Source organism: Choloepus didactylus, chromosome X (genome assembly GCF_015220235.1).
Source record: "Choloepus didactylus isolate mChoDid1 chromosome X, mChoDid1.pri, whole genome shotgun sequence".
Classification (NCBI taxonomy): domain Eukaryota; kingdom Metazoa; phylum Chordata; class Mammalia; order Pilosa; family Megalonychidae; genus Choloepus; species Choloepus didactylus.
The window spans coordinates 30892993-30916502 of NC_051334.1; the positions used below are offsets into that span (position 1 = coordinate 30892993).

Here is a 23510-nt window from a genome sequence, read left to right on the forward strand (position 1 = left end):
TAAAGATCAAGAAAATAGAGCTGCTAGATAAGGTAACATGGCAGGTAAAAATCACTGCCCTCCCCCCTATGTGGAATCTGACACCCAGGGGTGTAAATCTCCCTGGCAACATGGAATACGACTCCCAGGGAGGAATCTGGACATGGCATCGTGGGATGGAGAACATCTTCTTGACCAAAAGGGGGATGTGAAATGAAATGAAATAAGTTTCAGTGGCTGAGAGATTCCAAAAGGAGCCGAGAAGTCACTCCGGTGGGCACTCTTATGCACAATATAGACAACCCTTTTTAGGTTCTAATGAATTGGAATAGCTAGCAGTAAATACCTGAAACTATCAAACTACAACCCAGGACCCTTGAATCTTGAAGACGATTGTATAAAAATGTAGCTTATGAGAAGGGGTGACAGTGTGATTGGGAAAGCCATGTGGATCACACTCCCCTTTGTCCAGTGTATGGATGGATGAGTAGAAAAACGGGGGCAAAAAAAACATAAAGGAAGAATGGGGGGACAGTTTGGGTGTTCTGTTTTTACTTGTTTTTTTTTTATTCTTGCTTTCACTTTTTCTGGTACAAGGAAAATGTTAAAAAAAAATAGATCGAGGTGATGAATGAACAACTATATGATGGTAATGTGATCAATGGATTACATACTTTGGATGAGTGTATGGTATGTGAATAAATCTTAATAAAATAAAATAAAAAAAAAGAAAATAGAGGCGGGTGAAGAACATGGACAGAACAGTGCTGTGAAAGCTATGGGGGAAGAGGACTTCCAGAATGAGGGTACAGGCAAACATTCCAGGTGTGGGAGAGAACTTAACTTCTTTTGAATTTGAATCTAGGAGGACTTTTATGTTCTTAACATTAGATGTGCAAATAAAAACATAAAAAGTTGCTGTTTTCAAAACGATACTCCTAAATATGTGTACTCTTTCTTTATGGATATATTTACCATACTTGTGTTGCAAGGGGATTTAAGTTTGGTCTCATGAGCTGTAATATTCCAAATATATAATGGTATTTCCTCATATTTGTAGCAGACTAATGCAACTAAAAATTATATGCAGATTGTATTCTGAGGGAAGGTCAGCATTAACAGCCTAATTTCACAGTGACCATAACTTATCCTAATCAAATAATTTAGTTAGCAAAAAGGCCCAAACCTACACTCTCAGCTCTTGATTGTGTTGTATTTTTCCTAATTTGATACCAAGTAGCATGATGACATGCTAATGTACTTTCATTCAAGGTAAGAGCATTTTGCTTATGTAATCTCACTGCTTGACACACCAATCAGAATACCTCAGTGCACACTCTTAAAACTAATTTCCAAATAGCAAAATCAAAATGATTTTTTTGCTCTGTAATTTTTCAATATTTCATTTCATATCATTGAAGACACACAGCTGATCAGATCCCTATCTTCTCCTGGAGAAAATATCACATGCAAGAAGACTCTGAATTTGTAAAAGATGGACTTATTTCTATTTCTTAGGGCCCCTATTTTTAACTTCGTGGGAAGAAAACACTGCACTCAAGTTCAGATTAGAACCTCTTTCAAGTCCCTCAAATGGCCCTGAAGCAAAGCAGTAGAAGGTACCTTGACTTTTTCGAGGTGGTATTGGAGAGAATCAATGAGGAGATCGCCCACGGGCTGCCAGGATCCCTTGATCACCTCAGCTTGGCGCAGCTTGAGGTCTAGCTCATCCGTTGCCTCCTGAAGTTCCTGAAGTCTCTCAAGGGCCTCATTGATTTGCCTCTGCCAGTCAGCAGAGTGCAGGTTCAGTTTTTTCCACTCAGTGTTGACCTCCTCAGCCTGCTTTCGTAGGAGCCGTGTGACATTCTGGGCTCTCTCCTCAGGAGGCAGCTCTAAATTGGCAATATGACAAGGTTTTAGGCCACATGCACTTCTGCTTTAAAAAAGATAGCATTGTTGAAAAAGTCATACTGGAAAAAGAAAGTACAGTTCTAACAAGAGGCCAATCTAATGATTAAAGGCTCTTTAAGACTTTGGCATACATTTTGATATAGTCGAACACATATAATGTGTCTTGCTGAGTGAATCAGTTCTACCTTTTATCAATCAGATAATCCAAGATTCATTTAAGCTACTGTCTAGAAAAAATGTTAGGACACACACCACAAGCTCTAACTTACGTCAAGTTTCAAGCTCTTAAAGGGAAAATTAGTTTGTAATCTATAAAACAAAAGAATTCCTCCTCACACATAAGCTCGTTTTGTTTGTTTTCTAAATGTTTCAATAACTGATCACTAATCTCTTTAATGTTTATTTATAAATGTAAAACATTCTTATGCATGGTGGCTTATGATTCCTTATTCTTTTTCATCATCTTTCTTTCATTTGAATTGATTCTATTTAACCTAGAAAATATGAGTGTTATCCAGACCCTGGCAGCAAGAATGGATGGGTGGCTCTGTCACCACTGATCCTTCTATCAATATGTTATTACAGTTCTGCATTCAATTACCTCTGGGTTCCTGGTAGAGTTTTTCCAGTCCTTCCAAAGGCTGTTCTGTCAAAAATATCCATACAGTCTCAAGAGTACTCATGATTACAGGTTCTTTAGTTTTCAATTCCCTCTTGAAGGCCTGTGAAATGAGGTGAAAAGAAATACTTGTTTGGCTTGTGGCATTCTTCTCAAAGTTAGTCCTTGGTGCTCAGAACTCGGTTATGAAACACCCAGATCAATTTCAATCTCCACTATTTACAAGCTGATAATCATAAAGTGATAAAGAAGGCTATAGGATCTTTCTGCTAATCAGGAAGCCGCTGTGTTTTGTAAAACTCTCTCCTGTGGAGGAGGGAGGAGCTTTTGAGATATGCTAACATACTTTCCTTCAAGATAAGATTGCTTTGTTTATATAATCTCACTGCTAAATTTGAAATCTAGAGCTCAAGCTGCAAGGTATGTATTGCAAGGCTGGGTAACGAAGACTAGCACACCCAAATGAATGGATGTCCAGAAAGTGATGGGAAGTCTTAAGTGCCATTTGACAAAACTCTCAGGTTATGTCGAGGAATGCAACTCATTCAATTGATAATCACCAGTTAATTCTGTCAAAATGTATGCAAATGTGTTAAATACTGTATTCACAATAATCTAAGTGAAATATCACAGCACCTTTGGAAAATTCCCAACAGGTTATTGATTGTGACATACTTGAGAATGGTAGAAATGAGTGGACCTAGAAGAAGGGCCCTGAGGTCACCTAAGCTAGTTATCAATTTTAAACTATAATATATAATCTTCCTTGAAACAAGGAATTAAAAGAAAAGCAAAATGCATATATTCTGCTCTTAGGAATTTCTGGACCAAAAGAAGGGAGAAAACTTACACATTAGAAGCATAGTGAAAACAATCAGTTCATGTATAATCGAGGGTTGAGAGAGGGCTGTGGGACATATTGTGAAGCTAGAATAAACTAACAGATACTTTGAAACCATCTAAAATAGTCACTGACCCAGATTCCGTGATCTCAGAAGTAAAGATGTTAATAAAAGTATTAAGTACCACATAAATGCTAATAGACAACTGTAGCAACAACAGTGATAATAATTGCCCTGATCTAGGGCTTAATTATTCATATTCTTTTTCAATTCTGTCTTCTACCTACCAATGTTGCCTACTGAATTTAAACCACCTTCTGCTACTGGGAGAAAAATTAGCAGTATCTTCCTTAAATGCCAAATATACCATTATGTTACAGAAGTGCTCTAGAATGGTATTGTGTGGTATTGACATTTATAAAACAAAACAAAAATCCTAATAGTGCTCACCATTCAAAAGGAATTCTGAAACTGATACTTTGAAAAATATTCTTCATAGTTATAATTTAGTATAGAGAGGCAAGGCATTTGAACCAAAAAAATGGAGTTCTATAAATGGAATATTACAATCCAAGAGAGCCAAATGGTTACAGCTCAGATTAGATTCCTAGGGAAAGCCCCAAGGTGTTAGGAAGACTGGATTAGCTATCTTTCTAGGTACTTACATTTCAAAAATTATGAAATCCAGACCTTAAAGACATCTTCAGGTTGTAAGAGCTGAGACATGGGGCTAGCTGGCTGCTGGAGAGGTTGGAGCTAAGACTCAGGCTTAGTAAGTTTCCAAGGAGATTCATTCAGGAGGGAAGGGGGGCAGCTGCCTTCTTCTCCTTTATAAGCAGAGAAAAATTATTTCCCTTGCATATGGAGGGCCTAGCCACTCATGTAAGAAAATTTGTCATCAGCTCTCATGGCATCACTCCAGGGTTAAGACTTGGGACAAGGAGGAGTGTGGCAATGTTATTTCCTGTAAGGTAATTAAAAGAAATCTGTCTCTGATCCAGAAGACATCATATATGCATTCAGGATAAAATTAGTAAGGATGAATATTAAAAATCCAACTAAGATGGATTTTTAAGGGGAGTCTGTATGAGGAACAGAGTAAGGGAGTGTCATAAGCTTAGCTTGGACAGGTAATGATCCTTCCAGAAAGAAATAAAAATGAAACTCTGATGTTTAGGGGAGAGGAAAAGGAGATTTAGGAGGTATTCTCTTATTCAACTAATATCCATTGAGTGCCTAATATTATGCATATAGGCAAAGATTAAAATTACATGAGTAGATGAGATTGCTGAGGGAGTGGTGTGGGCTGAGAAGAAAATTCTGAGGAACATCAAAATTAAAGAGGCAGATAGAGGAAGAAGTTCCCATGAGAGGTCAAAAAGGAATGGAGAATACAAGGAATTCCCCAGGTGGGTAAATTTAATATTTTCACATATTTCCCCAGTCCCTCAATGGGGTTTTTCAAATACTTTTTATTCTCTGTTCAAATTACTCTGGGATGTACCAGGGCTTAACACTAACCTGCACATACCAATCAGGTCTCACTCCCTATTCAAAGTTCCATGTAATTATAGTGTTTGAATAAACTGACCATACAAGTTAAATTACATAGCGTGCTACAGAAAATAAACTTTTTCCACCAAATGTACATCTCTACTTTTGGTCTCATGCAAAAGTTGAAGTTTTAAAACACAGTCAATACCATCCTTTACCCTTTAGCCCTAACCAAGTCCATTTCATTCATATATCTAATTGAAATCTGATCTCTCTTTCAGCTTCTTTAACATTTGCTGTATGGGGTAATGCTGACATTCATAGCTGCTGGACTCTGGCTCTGAGTCTCAGCTCACCTGTCACATGGGATACCCGAAGTTCCAGGGACTGACCAGGTTATATACAAGAGCTCAGCATCTCAGAATCTAGAAATAACTGTTACAATTCAGGAATAGATGTAACTGCCTATAAGAGCTTACAATCCTTTTGGAGTAATGAAAATGTTCAAGAATTGATTGTGGTGATGAATGAACAACTATATGATGATACTGTGAACAACTGATTGTACACTTTGGATGACTGCATGGTATGTGACTATATCTCAAAAAAATTGCAAGGAAAACAAAGGAATGGAAAGGTGGAGAGATTGGGAGGAAAGAGGAGCACTGAACTATCGAAGAGACAGTGAAAGTTTTGAGAGGATGAAAGTGACCGAGAGTGTCCAATAATGACATGCAGAGGTCATGCATGATCAGCACTGAAAAGTATCCATGGAGTTAGTGGACAAGTCATTGGTGACTTGGAGTGAGCAGTTCTGGTGCAGAGCAGTAGCCTCAAAGTAGGTTTAGTGGAAGAGCGAGTGAGAGAAGATGGAGCAAGCATTTCAAGTGAAAACTATTTGTTTATCATTTTTTCCTGAAAGAGAAAAGAAGATAGGACAGGACAGAGAAGATTACAAGGTAAAGGGAAGATTTTTCTTTGGCTTTTGTAAGACAGGAATGGTTTGAAATATAGATTGAAAGATGGACACTAGCAGTAGGGTGAACCAACTGTCCTTGTCTGCCCAGGACTAAAGAGTTTTTCAGGATGCAAGACTTTCAATGTTAAAACCAGGACAATCTCAGGCAAACCAGGGCCATTGGTCACCCTGGGAGAGAGGAATATGTTAAAAATCTAGACAGGAGAAAGTGGAGATAACTGTTGGAGCAAGGTCTGTAAAGTAGGAAAATGGATCTTGAAGAGCCTAATGAACTTAAAGATCCAGGTCATTATTTTATGGTGCAATTTCACCGTTAAAACTGAACAGCAAGTACTTCAAGGCTAAGGACCATACATGGCGAGAAACCACTTGTTTGCCCCTCGAATTGTTGCCAAGGGCTTAGCTCCATCACAGCTGCACAGTTCATGTCTTAAATATGAATCACTGAGGATTAAAATGAGTCTAAAGAAAAGACAAAGGAAGTTCTGTCATTACAAAGACATAAGCACCATTATTTTCACTTCGTTGTCTGAAATTAAGTAAAGAAAGTAGATGAAGAGAGGGTTAAGGAATTCTATCTTCATAATTTAGGAAGATTTAGACTAAAAACAAAAATGGGTAAAAAAGAAAATCCACGAAAAAACAGGAAAAAAAGAAGAAATAGTTGGTTCAAGAAAATGAGAGGATGAAGAAAATGGTAATGTTTCTTATTATATGGAAAAGACTATAAATATGAATATGTTATTTTTAGCATGGCTATACAAAATGGTTCTACTCCATTTATTCACTTAACACATTGTGAGTACCTACTATGCACCAGATACTGTTTTAGGAATGGGTATCCGTGGTCTTTATAGAGAACATAGAGCCTAAACGAGATAAGCCTATGTATTAACTCCTTAAGGACAAAGATCAGGTCTTATATCCTTAAAAAGTTCATACTTTGGACAAGTAGGTATGTTTGTGGCACATACTTTAATACTATGAATGTTTTACCAATGCAAATTGAGGTACAGATAAGTTAGGATTTACCTAAGGTTATCAGTGTATTATATTTCCGTATAAGTGGAATAGAAATTATACATATATTATATTTATATGTCCATATAAGCAGAAAATCCTAATGGCTATGAAGCAAATCAGAAACTTCCAAAACAGCTGGAAGGAGTAGAGAAGAACCAAGTCATTGATTATTTATTTATAATCTCCACCTCCTCTGCTTTCAGGAAAAAAAATCAGGGTAAATATTAACAAGAAATACTCAATAAGACCATAAATAGAAGTAGCTCAGAACCATGTATGGAAGAGATGAAGGATGAGATATTGATTTGCTTAATGTACTATAGAGAAGAGACGGGCAGCATGACAGCTCTGAGTACAGGAATTGGCATTACAGGGAGAAAAGCTATCATGCTTTCACCTAGAGAGGAGGCATGCAGGGTCCTATTACTATGGATGTAAGTACAAGCCCTTGCTTTGCCAAACACAGCTCTCTTTCAAACATGTACCATTCTCCCGGAGCTGAATTTTACTTACATTCCCGTCGAAGTAGCAAAGTTACATATGTATTATTGGGAATGAAATCTGATGGAATGACTATGCACTATTTCCATATCAGCAGAACTCTATGGAGCCATTTGGGGAGGCAGACTGAGGCAGTGAAAAGAGCACTGTTCTGAGTGGCAGGAGTCCTGGGCTTCAAGTCCAGGCTGGGCCCAAACCTGGCTATGGGATCTAGAACAAGTCATACAATCGCCCTGAGACTTGATGTCCTCATTTTAAAAAAGGGGGTTTGCTAAACACCTTATCTAAGTTCTAGCATTCAGTTCTATTATTCTATAAGCAATATGTTGAGATCATTAATCAGCTATAGGCCTGTTATATGGTGGCAGTTTGGAAGAAAGTCTCCACCAGACATCATCAGTGATAAAATTATAGCCATAGCTTGGTACACAGTAGATGCTCAATAAATGTTGAACAAATAACAGAACACCCAGTTAGAACACCAGAGTGTGTGATATGGAGGCCAGGTTGATTTAGCTGTGGAACAGGCTGGCGGGTCAAAGCTGGGTCTCATGAATTCTTATGAGAGAAAAAAAAATTATTAATGCTGTCATTTGGAAAAAAAATGAGAGATCTTATTCTGGGTCTACTCTTGTGTTTCAGGCCCAAAGCCGAGTGTAACCTCTCTGCCTTCCTCAACTTAGTGCTTTCTTCCCTAAAGGAGATGTTAATGTCCAAAAATTCAGAAGTTCCATGGTTTGAACTGTTGGTTGGGGCTTTTCCTCTAGTGTGCAGCATTAGCTAGAGGATGAGAGGACACTAGATAGACCCTAAAATGAACGATCTAACAGTGTTATTCATTTAGCAAATGGCTGCCAAGTGAGCATAGGACAAGGATGCTAACACACTCACATCTGTAATTTGACCAATATTTAATAGTTTTGTCATCCTATATTATCATTCTAATTCCCATATTATTTCCACTTTGTCTGTATGCCTCCTATATTGGTTTTACTTCTGATAAGAATGCTACTGCATACATTCTATCACCAAACGGTCCTTCCACTTTTAACAAGCTACCATATTTACTGAGTCTCCAACAAAGGAAAAAGTTATCAATTGTTGATCAGGGACAATCAATGCCCAAATAATTCAAAACCAAGATCTTGGAAAAGGGCAAGACAAGGAATGTGGTAACCGGACTAATATTACAGCAGAGTGGCAGGAATTACTTTTGTCTCCAAGAATCTAAGGCAAATTCATAGGAGTTCATGGAAGAAAGAAATTTGAAGGAAGAGCGAACAGAACAAAAAACAGAAAGAGAGAACTTTCTCTTAATATTCATTTGAGACAGCTAGTATTACAGAAGTTATGAAAATGGGGCAGATGGGCTATAAAGAAAAGGTCAGACTTGTCTTTAAATAAGATGAAGGCTCCATTTACTTTCACTCCGCTTCTGGATGAAAGTGCAAATTTGTGATTGCCATATCGGATATATTAAGTCATTGTTTCAGACTGTTTCAGATGGTCAACACCATGATCAACAATATTAATTTATAAATGAGATTAAAATTAATCTGAAGCAAAGTTGAAAAGCAATGGGACATATTTCAAGCCTGAAATCAATCTTTAAAAATCTAATTGTCCTCAATGAGTAAACATTTATGAGTATTTAGGGGGAAAACGTGTTTAACAAACTCCTTGTTAAGATATATTTTTCTGGAAGTCTTTTAAAACGAAAGTTGTGTTCATGGAACTGAGATAAGAGGCACGAGCTAGAATACGGTGCAATCTGCTTGCAGGTCTGTGATACTATGGAGGAATACTTTAGCACCCTCACAGCATCTTGAATAGCCGTTTGACTCTCAATCCTAAGGCTCGGCTGTGTCCAACAACCCCTGGGGAAGTCAGTTCCTACTGATAATAATGTTATGTTCTGAGCTGACCTTAAGAAATCTCTGGTGAAAAGAGAATCCATTCCCATCGCCACTGAGAGAATTAGGTCTTAGGTCATTTGGCCTAAACCCTAAAATTTGGAGAGTCCTTTTGAAGTGACAGTACAGATGAATGGATTGAAGTAACAGTGCAGATGAATGAATTATTAGGAAACCCTGTGACAAATTAATTTCTATCCATTCTCAAGAGGCTCAGCCAAAATTTGAGATCATCAACTGTAAGTGGTGAATATCTCTGTCTATCATGATCTCAAACAGAATTCTTGATTCACTCCATGTACACACCCTCAAACATGCTCATTTCCAAGTCTTTCCCATTTCCATTAATGGCACCATCATTTACCCATTTGTTCGAGCCAAACACCTCAGTCATCCTTGACTCTTTGCTTTTCCTCACAATCAACCTCCATCTTAAGTTCTATCATTTCCACTCTAGTCCAAGTCATCTCCTTCCTAGATTTTCACCATCCTCCTAACTTTCTCCCAGTGTTCAGTTTTGCTCCTCATCCAGGCATTTCTCTATATAGCAGCTGGAGTCAACTTGTAAGAACATAAATCACATCACCTTAACCCTGCTGGAAGTTATCCCATGATGTCTCATTACACTCGGAATAAAATCCAGGTCCTTACCAATGCCTACAAGACCACTCGTGATCTGGCCTTTGCTTAGCTCTACAACCTGCCACCGTCTACTGTTCTTATTTTTATTTAGGTACATTGCCAGTCTTGCTGTTCCTTGAATACTCCAAACCTGTTCTTACATCTGGGCTTTTGCATTTGCTGCTCCTTCTGAGTAGCATGTTCTTCATCCAGAGTCTTTGCTTGGCTCATTCTCTCATTTGACACAGGTCTCTGCTCAAATATAACTGCCACAGAGTAGAGGCCTCTCTACTCCTTCCTTGGTCTCTGTCTATCCCTGTTTTATTTTCTCTTCCATAGCTCTTACTACTACCTGGCATGATTTTATATATTAATTTATTGGTTTACTGCATATTCCTCTCACTAAAACTTGGAAGTCTGGGGGCGGGGAGGTGCTGGGTGCAGAGTCTTATATTTTCACCACCGTATCCTTAGGCCCTGGCATAGGGTAGGCACTCAATACATAGTTACTGAATAAACCAATAAATTCTAGGCTTCTGACTTGTTGATATGGTGTTCCCTAAAATAATTTCTTTGGAAAAGGATAAAAGAAAAAATCAGGTGTTCATTTGTAATTAAATGAAATAATGTGTGTAAAAGTGCTTTGTAAAGGCAAAGTACTACACATTTTTAAGAATATTTGTCAAAATAGAAAAATATTTTGTCAAAATTAGAGGACTTAGGTAAAGAAGTCGTTTTGTAAATTATTCATCTCTTATAGTAATTCTTAGATGAGTGTTCTCAAGTTTTGATGATATAGCTAGTTCTCAGAAGACTTCCTCAAATGCCTTGAAATGTAGTTCTAAAAATAATTTTTAAGTCTTTTCTATTCAGCATCCCTAATTATGACTGCAGAGAACATCAAACTTATGCAAAAGTGGTTTACTCTATTAGTGATAACAAATAGATCAAGATGTCTATTTCCTCCAACATAGTCAAGTAGACATCCTAGAGCAGACATAACTAACTGTGAACTTTACAGGGGAGCCAAACTTGTTTAGAAACTCTAAGAGGTCAGGTCAACAAATGTAGTGAATCACTCTATCACAATCTTCTTGTTGTTTTTCAGAGGTTATAGGGAACAATTCATTTTTCTTAATGCAGACCTGACTGGAATCTTAACATTCACAAATGGCATCAAAGACATTTTCTATTTCTGTGGAAAGAGAACAAAGGGAACTCATCAAGCTAAGACGTATACCAAAATATACCCAAAGCAAGCAGGCCAGCAGTGATAACAGAATTAGCTTAAATGAATGTATAATCTACAACGTGATTTCAGGATAATTTTATTGAATTTCTAAACCTCTCCCTTACTTTGTGGTGACTTCCGAGGAAATTGAACATGCATAATATACGACCTGACAAATGAACAAGTAAACTACTTTATTCAAGCCTTTTCATTTGTCAACAGTACCCAAGTGATAATGGGTTTCTGTCCACTGTTTTAATAATGTATGTATTGATTACTTCCATCTAAATCTCAACCAGAAATTCTCAGGAAGCTCTGAAGGTGTCCTTAACATCTCTAGAGAAGGGATTATAGAGATTTTTTAATTGAAAGATAAAAATCTAATGACAAACAATTTCATTAGTAAAAATGCAAACAAAAAGTCATTACCTACAGTGTTCTTATAATTAAGGCCTAATCTCCATTTGGATTTGGGGTAGGATGAAGGGAATTAAATAAGCTCTTGGTTTATTACAGATCTCCTTAGAAATTCCCCACTGTGATTTGTTCCTTTAAAACTCTCTCTAGGTTAATCACAGAAGTAGACAAGTAATAAATATCACTTTAGTGACTGCTGAAGTAAAACAAAGGAAGTCAGTTTTTAAAATATATCTGGACCAGAATAATACACACAAATTGAAAATGAGCCAGTCTAGTGAGGCAAGTAATGGGGAAGCATAAAAGCCAGGATAATATATTCAAAAGATATAAAAACTGGTCAGTTTATATGTGCTAAGGCAAATTTGAGCTTTAATTATTTATAACACTTCATTGCATATGGAGCATTATTTTATTAATTAGTCTTGAGAGCTGTTCCAATTGTAATTGTTACACTGCCAAGCTGGTTTGGTGACCATAGATCCACCAAATTGCTGTGGGGAGTTAGACTGCAATCAGCAAGTACCTGTGTGGACTACTTGGGAATTTTACCCATAGGCTAATCATATATACCTCCATTACAGTAATTGAGACTGACTATATATTTTCTTCCTAAGAAACGAGTGCAAGACATATGATACTTTGCTACAAAATTTTAGCATTAATTTGCAATGATATACAAAGGGAATATAAATGACCTGTCTTATAAACATTCTGATTTATAGAAAAGTGAAAATGAACAATATTTGATTATAGTTTCAAATTTTGACATTTTATGGGATTTGCATTCCCATAAAATGCAACAAACAACAGCATTAATAATTTACAATAGATAGTAAGCAGGTGATTAAAAAAAGTGACATGCCAAATATATGGGGAACAAGTTTATGATTACAAGTGACCCATCTTGATACCAAGCATTCTATATAAACAGTGTTTCAATCAAGAAAACCATAAAGAGCAAGACAATTTATAATCCTGGAAACATGGCAAAGGAAAACAAAAGGCAACAAATAAATAATCTGTCAAAGACTTGATCTTGATGGAATTTGAAATGATCATGTTTCCGTTCTCTTTTCCTAAGTCTGTTCAGAACATCTAATAGAGAGAGAGACCCAGTTTCAAGGATTTTCCTTTGTTCTTTTTGTCCACAGGCAACATACAACTATAGCATGACAACCATAAAAAGGCTACTGCATAAATGTGACAAAAACCTGGGTAAAACAGGATGCTAAATTGTCCTCTTACCAACACTCAGAAGTGATGATACTCTTTGAGGAAAGAGTGTTTTGTGATGAGGATTTTTCTTAAAGATATGAAGAGAAGCATGTGAAAGCACTGGGCCAGATTATAAGTAAAATCAGTGGGCATCAAAGTAGCTTTACACACATTACAAAAGGATGCTTAGTTGGGAATAAACAGAAAAGTCCTGCAAGTGAGAAAGGAAAGCATTGCTCTATTCTTCCTTTCCCCACCTTTGGTCTCAGTAAACTAGAGAAGAATGAACAAGGTTAATGTTAGTTCAATGGTTGTCATTTTTTCTTCCTTTCCTCCTTCCCTCCTCTCCTTCCTTCCTTGATTCCTTCATCCCTTTATCTATTCAGTTTCTACTATGCACTAGGTACATTATGAGGTACTGGATATAAAAATGACAACCCCTCCAAAAGAAAAGTTTCTTGGAGTACATGAATTATGAGAGGAAATGACATTAATCAAATAATGACATATATATAGGATGGCAAAGAATGCTAAGTCATAGAAGAAAGTTACACAAGGAAAAGTAAATGGTATCTTGGGAGAGTATAAAAGGGAGTCAAAATGGGCATCTGGAAAAAGCTTGCTCGAAGTCTGAGCCAAGATATAAAGAATTATTAATTGTTAGCCAAGAAATTATGTAGAGACAGGTGTGGGTGAAAAGGGTTTCAGACAGAGTGGCCAGAATGTTCAAAGGCCTGCCTGAGAGGAACATGGAGAACTGGAAAAAACAGAAGAAGGCAGTGTGGCTTGTGGCCAGAAAGCAAGGGAAAAATTAGTAAGAAAATGGAAAGCTGGTGACAGACAGCCAGATAGGGCCTTGTGGCCCTTGCTGAGGATTTTGGTCTTTATCCAAGGGCAGTGAAAAGCCACTAAAGAGCGCTAAGACACAATCCGATTTATGTTTTAATGAGATTACTCTGACCGAAATGTAAAAATGGGACTGGAGGGTGGCAAGAATAGATGGAAAAATGGAGAAATGGTTTCTTGTAACTAAGGTAATGACAGCAGGAGACAGTGTTAAGAAATATTTTCGAGGTAAATTGACCTACTGATGGGTTGGCAATGGGAGGGTGCAGGTTGGTCATCATGAAAAGGTACTGTTATCAATCTGCCCCATTGCTGTCTGAATATAGGTGAGGAGAGAGTATTAAGTTAGATTTCCCGAGCTTTGGGGGTTTGTAGATTGTGGCAACAAAATGATGTAAAAGCAAAGAATTTTAGGCTCTTGGAAAAGAGTTATTAAGGTGTTCGATGACTGAATCTATGTTGAACTTGGAGGGAGGTGAAGACGGAGGAGCAGCAGGACTAATGTGCAGTACACATAGTTAACAAGGGGCTAGAAGCCCTGATATGTCAAAGAAAGGTAATAGGAGGGTATCTGAGCAAGCACACTAGTCATGTGGGGGTTAATGAACTTCACTCTGGTGCATGTCACCCATAACTCTAGTATAACTATCTTCCAAAAGCATGTTACTGGTTATGAGATTCCTGAGTGAGAGGACTGAGAATGACAAGTACAAGTATTTTGCCACTATGAACAAGCAACCAAAGCCAATAACCAGGAATAGTGAGGCAGTATTTATATCAAAATACTGGTTAGAAGGGACTGTGGCAATGTTTTGGTCCAATTTCTTCATCTTACAGCTGAAGAACAAAGTAGCAATCATGAGGGAGCAAGAGCAAGAATCTCAGTCACCAGACTCCCAGTTCACTTCTCTAATGATTCATCTTCTGTGGTTTCTGGAACTAGGATAAAACTCATCATTTCTAGAGATTCTGTCTCATTTCAGTGTCATATAGTACATTCATTTTTAAATCCTCTTCAGTTTCAATGAATGCTAGAATGTGTTGACTGTTCCATTAAAGTTAAAACATGAAAATTTTTTGTACTATTATGCCACCCTAACACAAAAATTAATTTAATAATCTATATCATATGAATGGGGAATGGCTAAATGCGAAATTGGCAGTTTGCTTATCAATTTTTGCAAAGATCCTGGATCTTCCCTCATCTCTTCCCTTTTTGTAATGTTCTGCATCCTCTTCTCTGCAATAATATAAACCTTTCTTCAAAGGTTTTCTTGACCTTTCTTCTTGACCTTTCTTCAAGAAGATACCTTAGACTGTATCTCCACAGAGCCCTTTCCTTTAAGTGCTGAATGTATAAAAACAGTAACATCTTATCAAGCTTTGTTGTTTGGTAGTATTTATTTGAATATTCCTTTCTGTTCATATACCTTTTATTCTTATTTCAACAATACTTGTAAGTATCTACTGTATGCCAGACACTCTGCTAGGGATTAGGATTTTGGTGGTGAGTAAAACCAAATCTCTGCCTTCCCCACTCACAGCCCAGTAAAGAAGACAGAAATGTAACTAAAAACAAAAAAAGAGACAACAGATCATTGCTGAAGGATGCTGGTGAACAACTCGTTACTTTGAAACTGGTGATGAAGAAGCATTTATCCTGCCTATGCTATACAAATGACACCACTGGGTATCCAAATACTGGATGATTGACCTTTTTTTTTCAGAGCAGTACTCCAGCTAATAAATGAAGAAGGAACGATAGAAAGATACAATGACCATATTATACTCCCTAGCCATTGATCAGCAGGAGCTGCTAAATTCACACACAAAAAAGAGAAAACAAGACAATATTGGCCTCCTGATGATGGAAAGATACATTACTACCTATGAAGCAGTCTTGCAAAAGAAAAAAAAACCAGATATGATCAAGCCTCCAGAACTGTATTGTCCAATATACCAGCCACTAGCTACATCTGGCTACTCAGCACTTGAAATCTGGCTAGTCTGAATTGAGATGTGTTGTAAGTGTAACTTTTTATACTGATTGCATGTTGAAATGATACCATTTTTGATACCCTGGATTAAATAAAATGCATTATTAAAATTAATTTGACCTGTTTTTATTTTTTTAATGTGGCTGCCAGAAAAATTAAAATTACAAATGTGGTTTGCATTTAATTTCTTCTGGAAATTTTTACTGGTTTAGTTTCATCTACCAATTCAAAAGAATATAGAAGACAGAGGAAACCTCCACTAGCGTGGAATCTGTAAAATTCAAAATGCTGGAAACCCTACAAAACAAAAAAATGACCTGGTTTGTTCAAGAAATAAATGGTGAGATAAAAAAAAATAAAAGGAATTTGGGACAACATAGAAATTACGAATTCTTCTCTTGTGACAGAGGAGGGAAGGAGAGCAACGGCCATTTTGTAGCATACACACACCTCCTCCCAGTTCTTCAATCAAATGCTAATCAAGGTTCTACTAGGAAAGGATCTTGCAGATGTAATTAAAATTCCTTATCAGTTGAATTCAAGTTAGGGAGATTTTCCTGGGTGAGCCTAACTCAATCAGTTGGAAGTCCTTAATAGGGGGCTTAGGCCTTTCCTAGAGACAGAAACTCCATCCCACAGACTACAGATAGCTTGAGCCCTTGCTTATGGGGTTCCAAACAGCTCATGATCTTCCCTTCCTCCCTGCCTGCCCTGTGGACTTCAGACTTATGAGGCCAGCACCCACAACTGCATAAACCAATTCTTTGTACTATATCCCTTGGAAAAATATATCCTACTGGTTCTGCAACTGGTTGGTTCCTGACTGAGATTTTAGTCTCAAGGGGCATTATGTTTCATGGATAAAGCCAATTTTAAAAGGTCCTATACAGCATGATTGCATTTATATAATATTCTTGAAATGACAAAATTTTAGAGATGAACAGATTAGTGGCTGCCAGGGATTAGGGACGGAGTGGGAGTGAGGAGAATCAGTGTGATTATAAAGGCTTAGCACAAAGGAGAGCTTTGTGGTGACGGAATAGTTCCGAATCTTGATTGTGGTGTGGTTACACAAATCTACACATGAGATAAAATGGCATAGAACTAAACATACATAGTGGACCAATGTCAATTTCATGATTTTGATATTGTATTAAAGTTTCGTAAGATGTAACCATTAGAGGAAACTGGGTGAAAGGTACAGGGGAAATATCTATACTATTTTTGCAACCAACCATGATTCTATAATTATTTCCAAATGAAAAGTAAAAAATAAAAGGATTTAAGAGACAAATTAATCAAATGCAGTTTGTGGACCATACTTCAATTCTGATTGAACCAAACAAAAACAACTGTTAAAAAATTTATGATATATGAAAAAAACGGAAATGTGATATTGACTGAATATTTGATATTATGAAATTTTTGGTATTTTAAAAGAATTATAGTAGTCCCAGGGTTATTTTTAAAAGGTGAATCCTTATCGTTTAGAAATACTTTCTGAAATATTTATGAATGAAATGATCCATGCTTGGGATTTGCTTGGAAATAATGGGGGAAGGGTTGAGATACAGAAGAAAACAGATTGGCCATGACTTGATAATTGCTGAAGCCCCAATTGGTACATAGGGGTTTATTATAGCACTCTGTCTACTTTCTAAAATGTTTAGTATTTTCCATAATAAAAAGTAAATAAAATATTGCCAACACATACTGGCAGTTTCTTAGAGGATACTGTCAATGCAGAAGTAAAACACATTTCTATTCAACTCCAATCAAAACTGATTTTAAAAAAGTCACTGAATGACTACTATGTAATAGGTACTGGGTCAAAAATGTCCTACCCTGTGTACATCATTCTGCTTCTGAACTGCTGGAAAATCGCCTCCAATGGGTGCCTGCCGGCTTAACTCATCATCTTTCAGCTGTAGCCACACCAGAAGTTCCTGAAGAGAAAGGTGCAGACGCTTCCACTGGTCTGAACTGGCTTCCAAATGGGACCTAAAAAATAACAGGAGCAAATTATGTCAAGAATAAGTGGACGTACATTTGCCAAGTTTAACAATCCCTTTAAAGGTATATTGGTCGATTAGTACATATTGTATAAATCGATTGTGAACTTTACAGCAGTTATCAATAAAATTTTGGCTACCTGATTTTGAGCACCATAAAGGGGGGATATTTTGATGGCAGTTTTGAGGGAAGACAGCATTTAGCCATATGTTTATTTCTACATGCAGAATTCTGAGACTTTTGGCGTGAAATACACTGGAATGGATTACTTTCCCATACTGTAGCAATAAATGATGTTTAATGTTTTCAGTAGGAAAAAAAATGGACCCAGTGACTAATATAAACCACTCCATTTCCAGGTGACTCATGCTAGGACTGGAATTCTTTCTGCTTTGAGAAATGGAAAGGTCTCTCTCCATATTTTGACTTTTCCATTTCCACACCCTAAGCAGCCTCTTCCATTGACTCCTTCCGTCTGGCGTCTGTTCCTTTCTGCTCCTCTTCCCATATGCTTCTCCTTGCCCTCTACCCTTCTTTATTCGTGAGCACCTGGGATTTGTTTTCTCCAAGTTCCAACATTTTCTGCTTTGTCTGCTTTGTGTAATATGTACTGAGACAACAACTCATGTGGAAGAGTAAAATCAGACATTTGCCTGAAAGCCTTCCCCAAACATGAATAATTTAGGCAGGAGAATAATTTAGTGTGTTACCAGAAACTGTATTTAGAACATGTTAATCTTTAGAAGCCATTTAAGAATATACAAATGAATGATCAGTGTTATAAAATCCACATTTCATTTGGGGATGAGAAGCAAAATTAATAAAATAAATCATCATCCAGAAAACAAAGAGGAAACACAGAATGTTAGTCAAAGCTTTATCCTCAGGTAAATCAGGAATTATGCAGCATTACTCAACTATTACCAGCAATTACTAATTAATTCATTAAAATTAGCACTGTCTGTAATATAAATATAGCAGAGTCTCTAACACTGCCAAAATTGAAATGTAAAGCATAGCAGCCAGGTAAAGACAAACAATTCCCTTGGCCATTTGGTAACTTTGTCTGATATTTCAAATACAATTCTGCTTCTGGTTTCAGTCAAACAGAGTCATCAGAGAGTACCTATCTACCAAAATTAAATTCTTTCATATTTTTTGAAGGATGATTTGATGACACATAAATGTTTTTAAAATGTGCAAATACAATGGCACACAAGTTCGAATACAAGGAGTTTATACTAAGAAAGTAACTGGAAAAGCATGCAAAGATATAGGTACAAGAATGTTATTTTTAGCACCATATACGATTGAGGCAAAACAGAAACTATCCAATATCCAATATTAGGGAACTGTTTACATGTATAATGGTGAAGTCATACAATGAAATTCTGTGCAGATGTTCACTATAATGGCATTGGCAAACATTTACGGATATGGAAAGAGCTCCATGCCAGTTCCTAGGTGGAAAAGAAGGTTACAAAAATGTATAAAATGTATTTTTCTAAAATGTTTGTGCTTATACGTATTTGTGTACACATGCTTGACTATGCATGAAAAAATTCTGGAATGACAACTAACAACGAGGTTAACCCTCAGAGGTGGATTTACAGGTGATTTATTCCTTCACCTTCATACTTTTCCAAGTTGTCATGATTTTCTTTGTATAATTAGCAATACAAATATTATAGTCAGAAAAATTGAAGGCATTTCCATCAAATAAGAGCAATTAATTGTTCAAAACCATAAGGGTGAGTCCAAAGAAGATGGAAGCATAGAGAGGAGTGGAAGCTACTTAGTCCCCCCGGAACAACTAATAAACAACAAGGACTGACTATTAAATAATCTAGAATAACTTCTGGGGGACAAACATGACTGTCCACACATCATACACCAACCTGGATTGGGAGGAATGCTTGAGATCACAGCATAAAATCTGTAAGTAAAAACTGCGGACCCCAGCCGAGAGCCCCTTCCCCATGGCAGCACAAACTGCAAAGCCTCGCTGTGCTAGAGAGCAGCCCTCTCTGAACAAGCGAATATACCGCAGCCCAGCTCCAACTGAGGTTTTAATTAACAAATGTTGACTGCTCAATACAAGCTACGAATCCCCAACAAGTAGACAGAGGCTTTTGGTGATGACTGACCTTGGAGAGCCGGAGGACCACTCTGGGAGGGAGGGGGAGCGCAGAGGACCAGGTGCTATCTCTGCTGATGGGTGAAACTGAGGGGGGCAATGGACTGGCCCTGAAGGGGGGCTTTCTGTCCCTTTTTTGGCTCAGTGGAGAAAGCCTCAGCCATTTTCAGTTCCCAACGCTCTGACCCACACAAGGTTGGAGATAGTAGAGTGAGAGAGACTATTCAAATGCAAATGATATCTCCCTAAGGGGTGTATCTTCCCTAAGAGGAAGAGGTGGTGCCAAGCTCTACTACCCGCCTTCCATTCAGAACCAGACCCCCGAGCCTGGGGAAAAACAGCCACAGGCCACACCTCCTTACACCAGTCTGGAGTGGCAGGCAGAAAGGTGCCACCTGCTGGGCAGAAAAGCATAGCAACTAGAGGCCTCAAAGGGTGTATCAATCTTCTAAGACACACCCTCAGGGAGACCTGATACTACTGCCTCCTTCTGAGACCTGAGTCCATTCTGGTCTGGGAAAACCTGATTGGGGTAACCAAGGAAACCAGATGCCTAGACAACAGAAAACTACAACCTACACTAAGAAAAATGAAGACATGGCCCAGTTAAAGGAACAAACTTACACTTCAACTGAGATACAGGAATTTAAACAACTAATACTAAATCAATTCAAAAAGTTTAGGGAAGATATGGCAAAAAGAGATGAAGTGTATAATGAAAACACTTGGCGTACATAAGGTAGAAATTGAAAGTTCGAAAAAACAACTGACAGAATCTATGGAAATGAAAGGCACAAGATATGAGATGAAGGACACAATGGAGACATACAACAGCAGATCTCAAGAGGCAGAGTAAAACACTCAGGAACTGGAGAACAAGGCACCTGAAAGCCTACACACAAAAGAACAGAGAGAGAAAAGAATGGAAAAATATGAGCAACATCTCTGGGAACTGAATGACAACATGAAACACAGGAATGTACGTGTCATATGTGTCCCAGAAGGAGAAGAGAAGGGAAAAGGGGCAGAAGCAATAATAGAGGAAATCAATGAAGATCTCCCATCTCTTATGAAAGACATAAAATTACAGATCCAAGAAGTGCAGCATACCCCAATCAGAATAGATCTGAATAGGCCTACACCAAGACACTTAATAATCAGATTATCAAATGTCAAAGATAAAGAGAGAATCCTGAAAGCAGCAAGAGAAAAGCGATCCATCACATACAAAGGAAGCTTGATAAGACTATGTGTGGATTTCTCAATAGAAACCATGGAGGCAAGAAGGAAGTGGGGTGATATATTTAAGATACTGAAAGAGAAAAACCACCAACCAAGAATCCTATATCCGGCAAAACTGTCCTTCAAATATGAGGGAGAGCTTAAAATATTCTCTGACAAACAGACAATGAGAGAGTTTGTGAAAAGATAGCTGCTCTACAGGTAACACTAAAGAGAGAACTCCAGACAGAAAGGAAAAGACAGGAGTGAGAGGTTTGGAACACAATTTTGGGAGATGGTAGCACAGCAATGTAAGCACACTGAACAAAGATAACTATGAATATGGTTGAAACAGGAAGGTTAGGAGCATGTGGGACATCAGAATGAAAGAGGAACGATAAAGACTGGGACTGTATAACTCACTGAAACCTAGGGTGCTCAACGATTGTGATAAAAGGTACAAATATGTTTTTACATGAGGGAGAACAAATGAATGTCAACATTGCAAGGTGTTAAAAATAGGGTGGCATTGGGGGAAAAATACAATCAATGCAAACTAGAGACTATAATCAACAGAAACATTGTATTATGCTTCCTTTAATGTAACAAAGGCAATATACCAAAGCTTAATGCATATGGGGGGGACATAGGGAAAGGGTATGGGAATCTTGGCATTGGTGATGTTGCCTGACCCTTTATTTTACTTTGATTTAATGCTATCTTTCCTTTTGTCACTTCCTAGCTGTCATGGCTTTTTTTCTTCTTTTGTCTCTCTACCTTCTTTGACTCTTCCTTCTTCTTTGTGGAAGAAATGGAGATGTCCTTATATAGACAGTGGTGATGGTGGTGAATACATAAATATGTGACTATACAGCGAACCATCGATTGTTTACTTAGGATGGAATGTATGCTGTGTGAACAAAACCGTCTTTAAAAAATGGGTTGATGAAGAAACCTTGAGGGCACTATATTGAGTGAAATAAGACAGACACATAAGGACAAATATTGCAGGGTCTTACTGATATGAACTAATTATAATATGTAAACTCATAGACATGAAATATAAGTTACCAGGATATAGAATGGGGCTAAAGAATGGGGAGCGGTTGCTTATTATGAGCAGAATGTTCAACTAGGGTGAACTTAAAACATTGGGAAGTGGACAGAGATGATGGTAGCACGTTGTGAGAATGACTAACAGTGCTGAATGGTGTGTGATTGTGGTGGAAAGGGTAAGCTTGAGTTACCTATGTCACCAGAAGGAAAGTTGGAGGTTAAAAGATGGGAATGTATAAAACAGTGAATCTTGTGGTGGACAATGTCCGTGATTAACTGTATAAATATTAGAAATCTCTCTCATGAACTATGGAGCAAATGTATGGTACTATAACTAGAAGTTAATAATAGAGGGGCATATAGGAAAAAATATATAGCTATTGCAAACTATATACTACAGTTAGTAGTATTTTCATATTCTTTCATCAACAGTAACAAATGTACTATACCAATACTATGAATCAATAATGGAGGGGGGTGGTTAGGGGTATGGGAGGATTTGAATTTCCTTTTTTTGTCTTTATTTCTTTTCTGGAGTAATGAAAATGTTCTAAAAATTGAAAAAAATTAATTGTGGTGATGGATACACAGCTGTATGATGGTACCATGGGCAACTGATTGTACATTTTGGATCTTTGGATAATTTTATGGTTTGTGAACAATCTCAATAAAAAAAGGGAAAAAACCCGTAAGGGTATTGTGAAATAAATGAATCATGGCATATCATAAATTCCTGAATTAAGTATAATAGTGCAGATTGCATACAGTATAGAGGTCAGTTCTTATATGTTTCTGTTCCCTCCTTCCCTTTCAGTTATCACTTTTCCATGATAAGCCTAAGTGAGAATCCCCTATGCAAGATTTTCCCTGTTTAATGGCATGTAATGGCTACTTGTTACAGCAATTCCCAGGGGTGTCTAGAATTTGTAGCTTGGTCCCCTTGAAGGAGAAGCAAGGCTGCCAAGCAAGACATTTTGAAAGGAAGGTAGAAAGAGGCACAGTCAAGACATGGAAAAGCAACCAATGGTAGGAGAGATGCACTGATTAAATAATTATTTATTAGGTAACTGTAAGTCCCAGTGAAGCACTGGGAAGTAGGGAAGTTGAGGGAGAATATAAAGATGCTTAACACTTGGCCTCTTTCTGTCTGGTAGAGGCAGAAGGGTCTAGAAGAGGATATGCCCTGAAGGATGGGCAAGCAGGCTGCCTGCGGTGAGGCCTCCTGCTGCTGCTTTATTTACATCAGGAAGTGCTACATCCCTGGTTCTGGGTTTAATAGTGCTGACTAATTATTAATGGGTCAGTGTATACTCTAGAAGAGAAAAAAAAATCTCTATGAGACCTAGGGAATTCATTCTAAAGGACCTAAGAGAAATTCCCATGGCATGAGATAGGGAGGGTATTAGAAGCCAATGGACCAAGGACAGTGTGCAGAGGTAACGGACCAACAGAAGAAAGACCCAGGACCACAAAAGATAAAACCTCTCTTGAA

General features: G+C 37.6%; 1 protein-coding gene across 10 annotated transcripts in view; it reads right to left on the reverse strand.

The window, feature by feature from the left end:
* DMD (dystrophin) overlaps positions 1-23510 on the reverse strand; it is a 2178366-nt gene that overhangs the window by 420917 nt on the left and 1733939 nt on the right. For all 10 annotated transcript variants that reach the window (XM_037821041.1, XM_037821045.1, XM_037821047.1 and 7 more), the window contains 3 exons: positions 17436-17592; positions 2492-2612; positions 1603-1871 (listed from right to left, as the gene is read on the reverse strand). In XM_037821041.1, coding sequence (XP_037676969.1) covers positions 1603-1871; positions 2492-2612; positions 17436-17592 — 547 coding nt within the window. The remainder of the gene's footprint in view (positions 1-1602; positions 1872-2491; positions 2613-17435; positions 17593-23510) is intronic.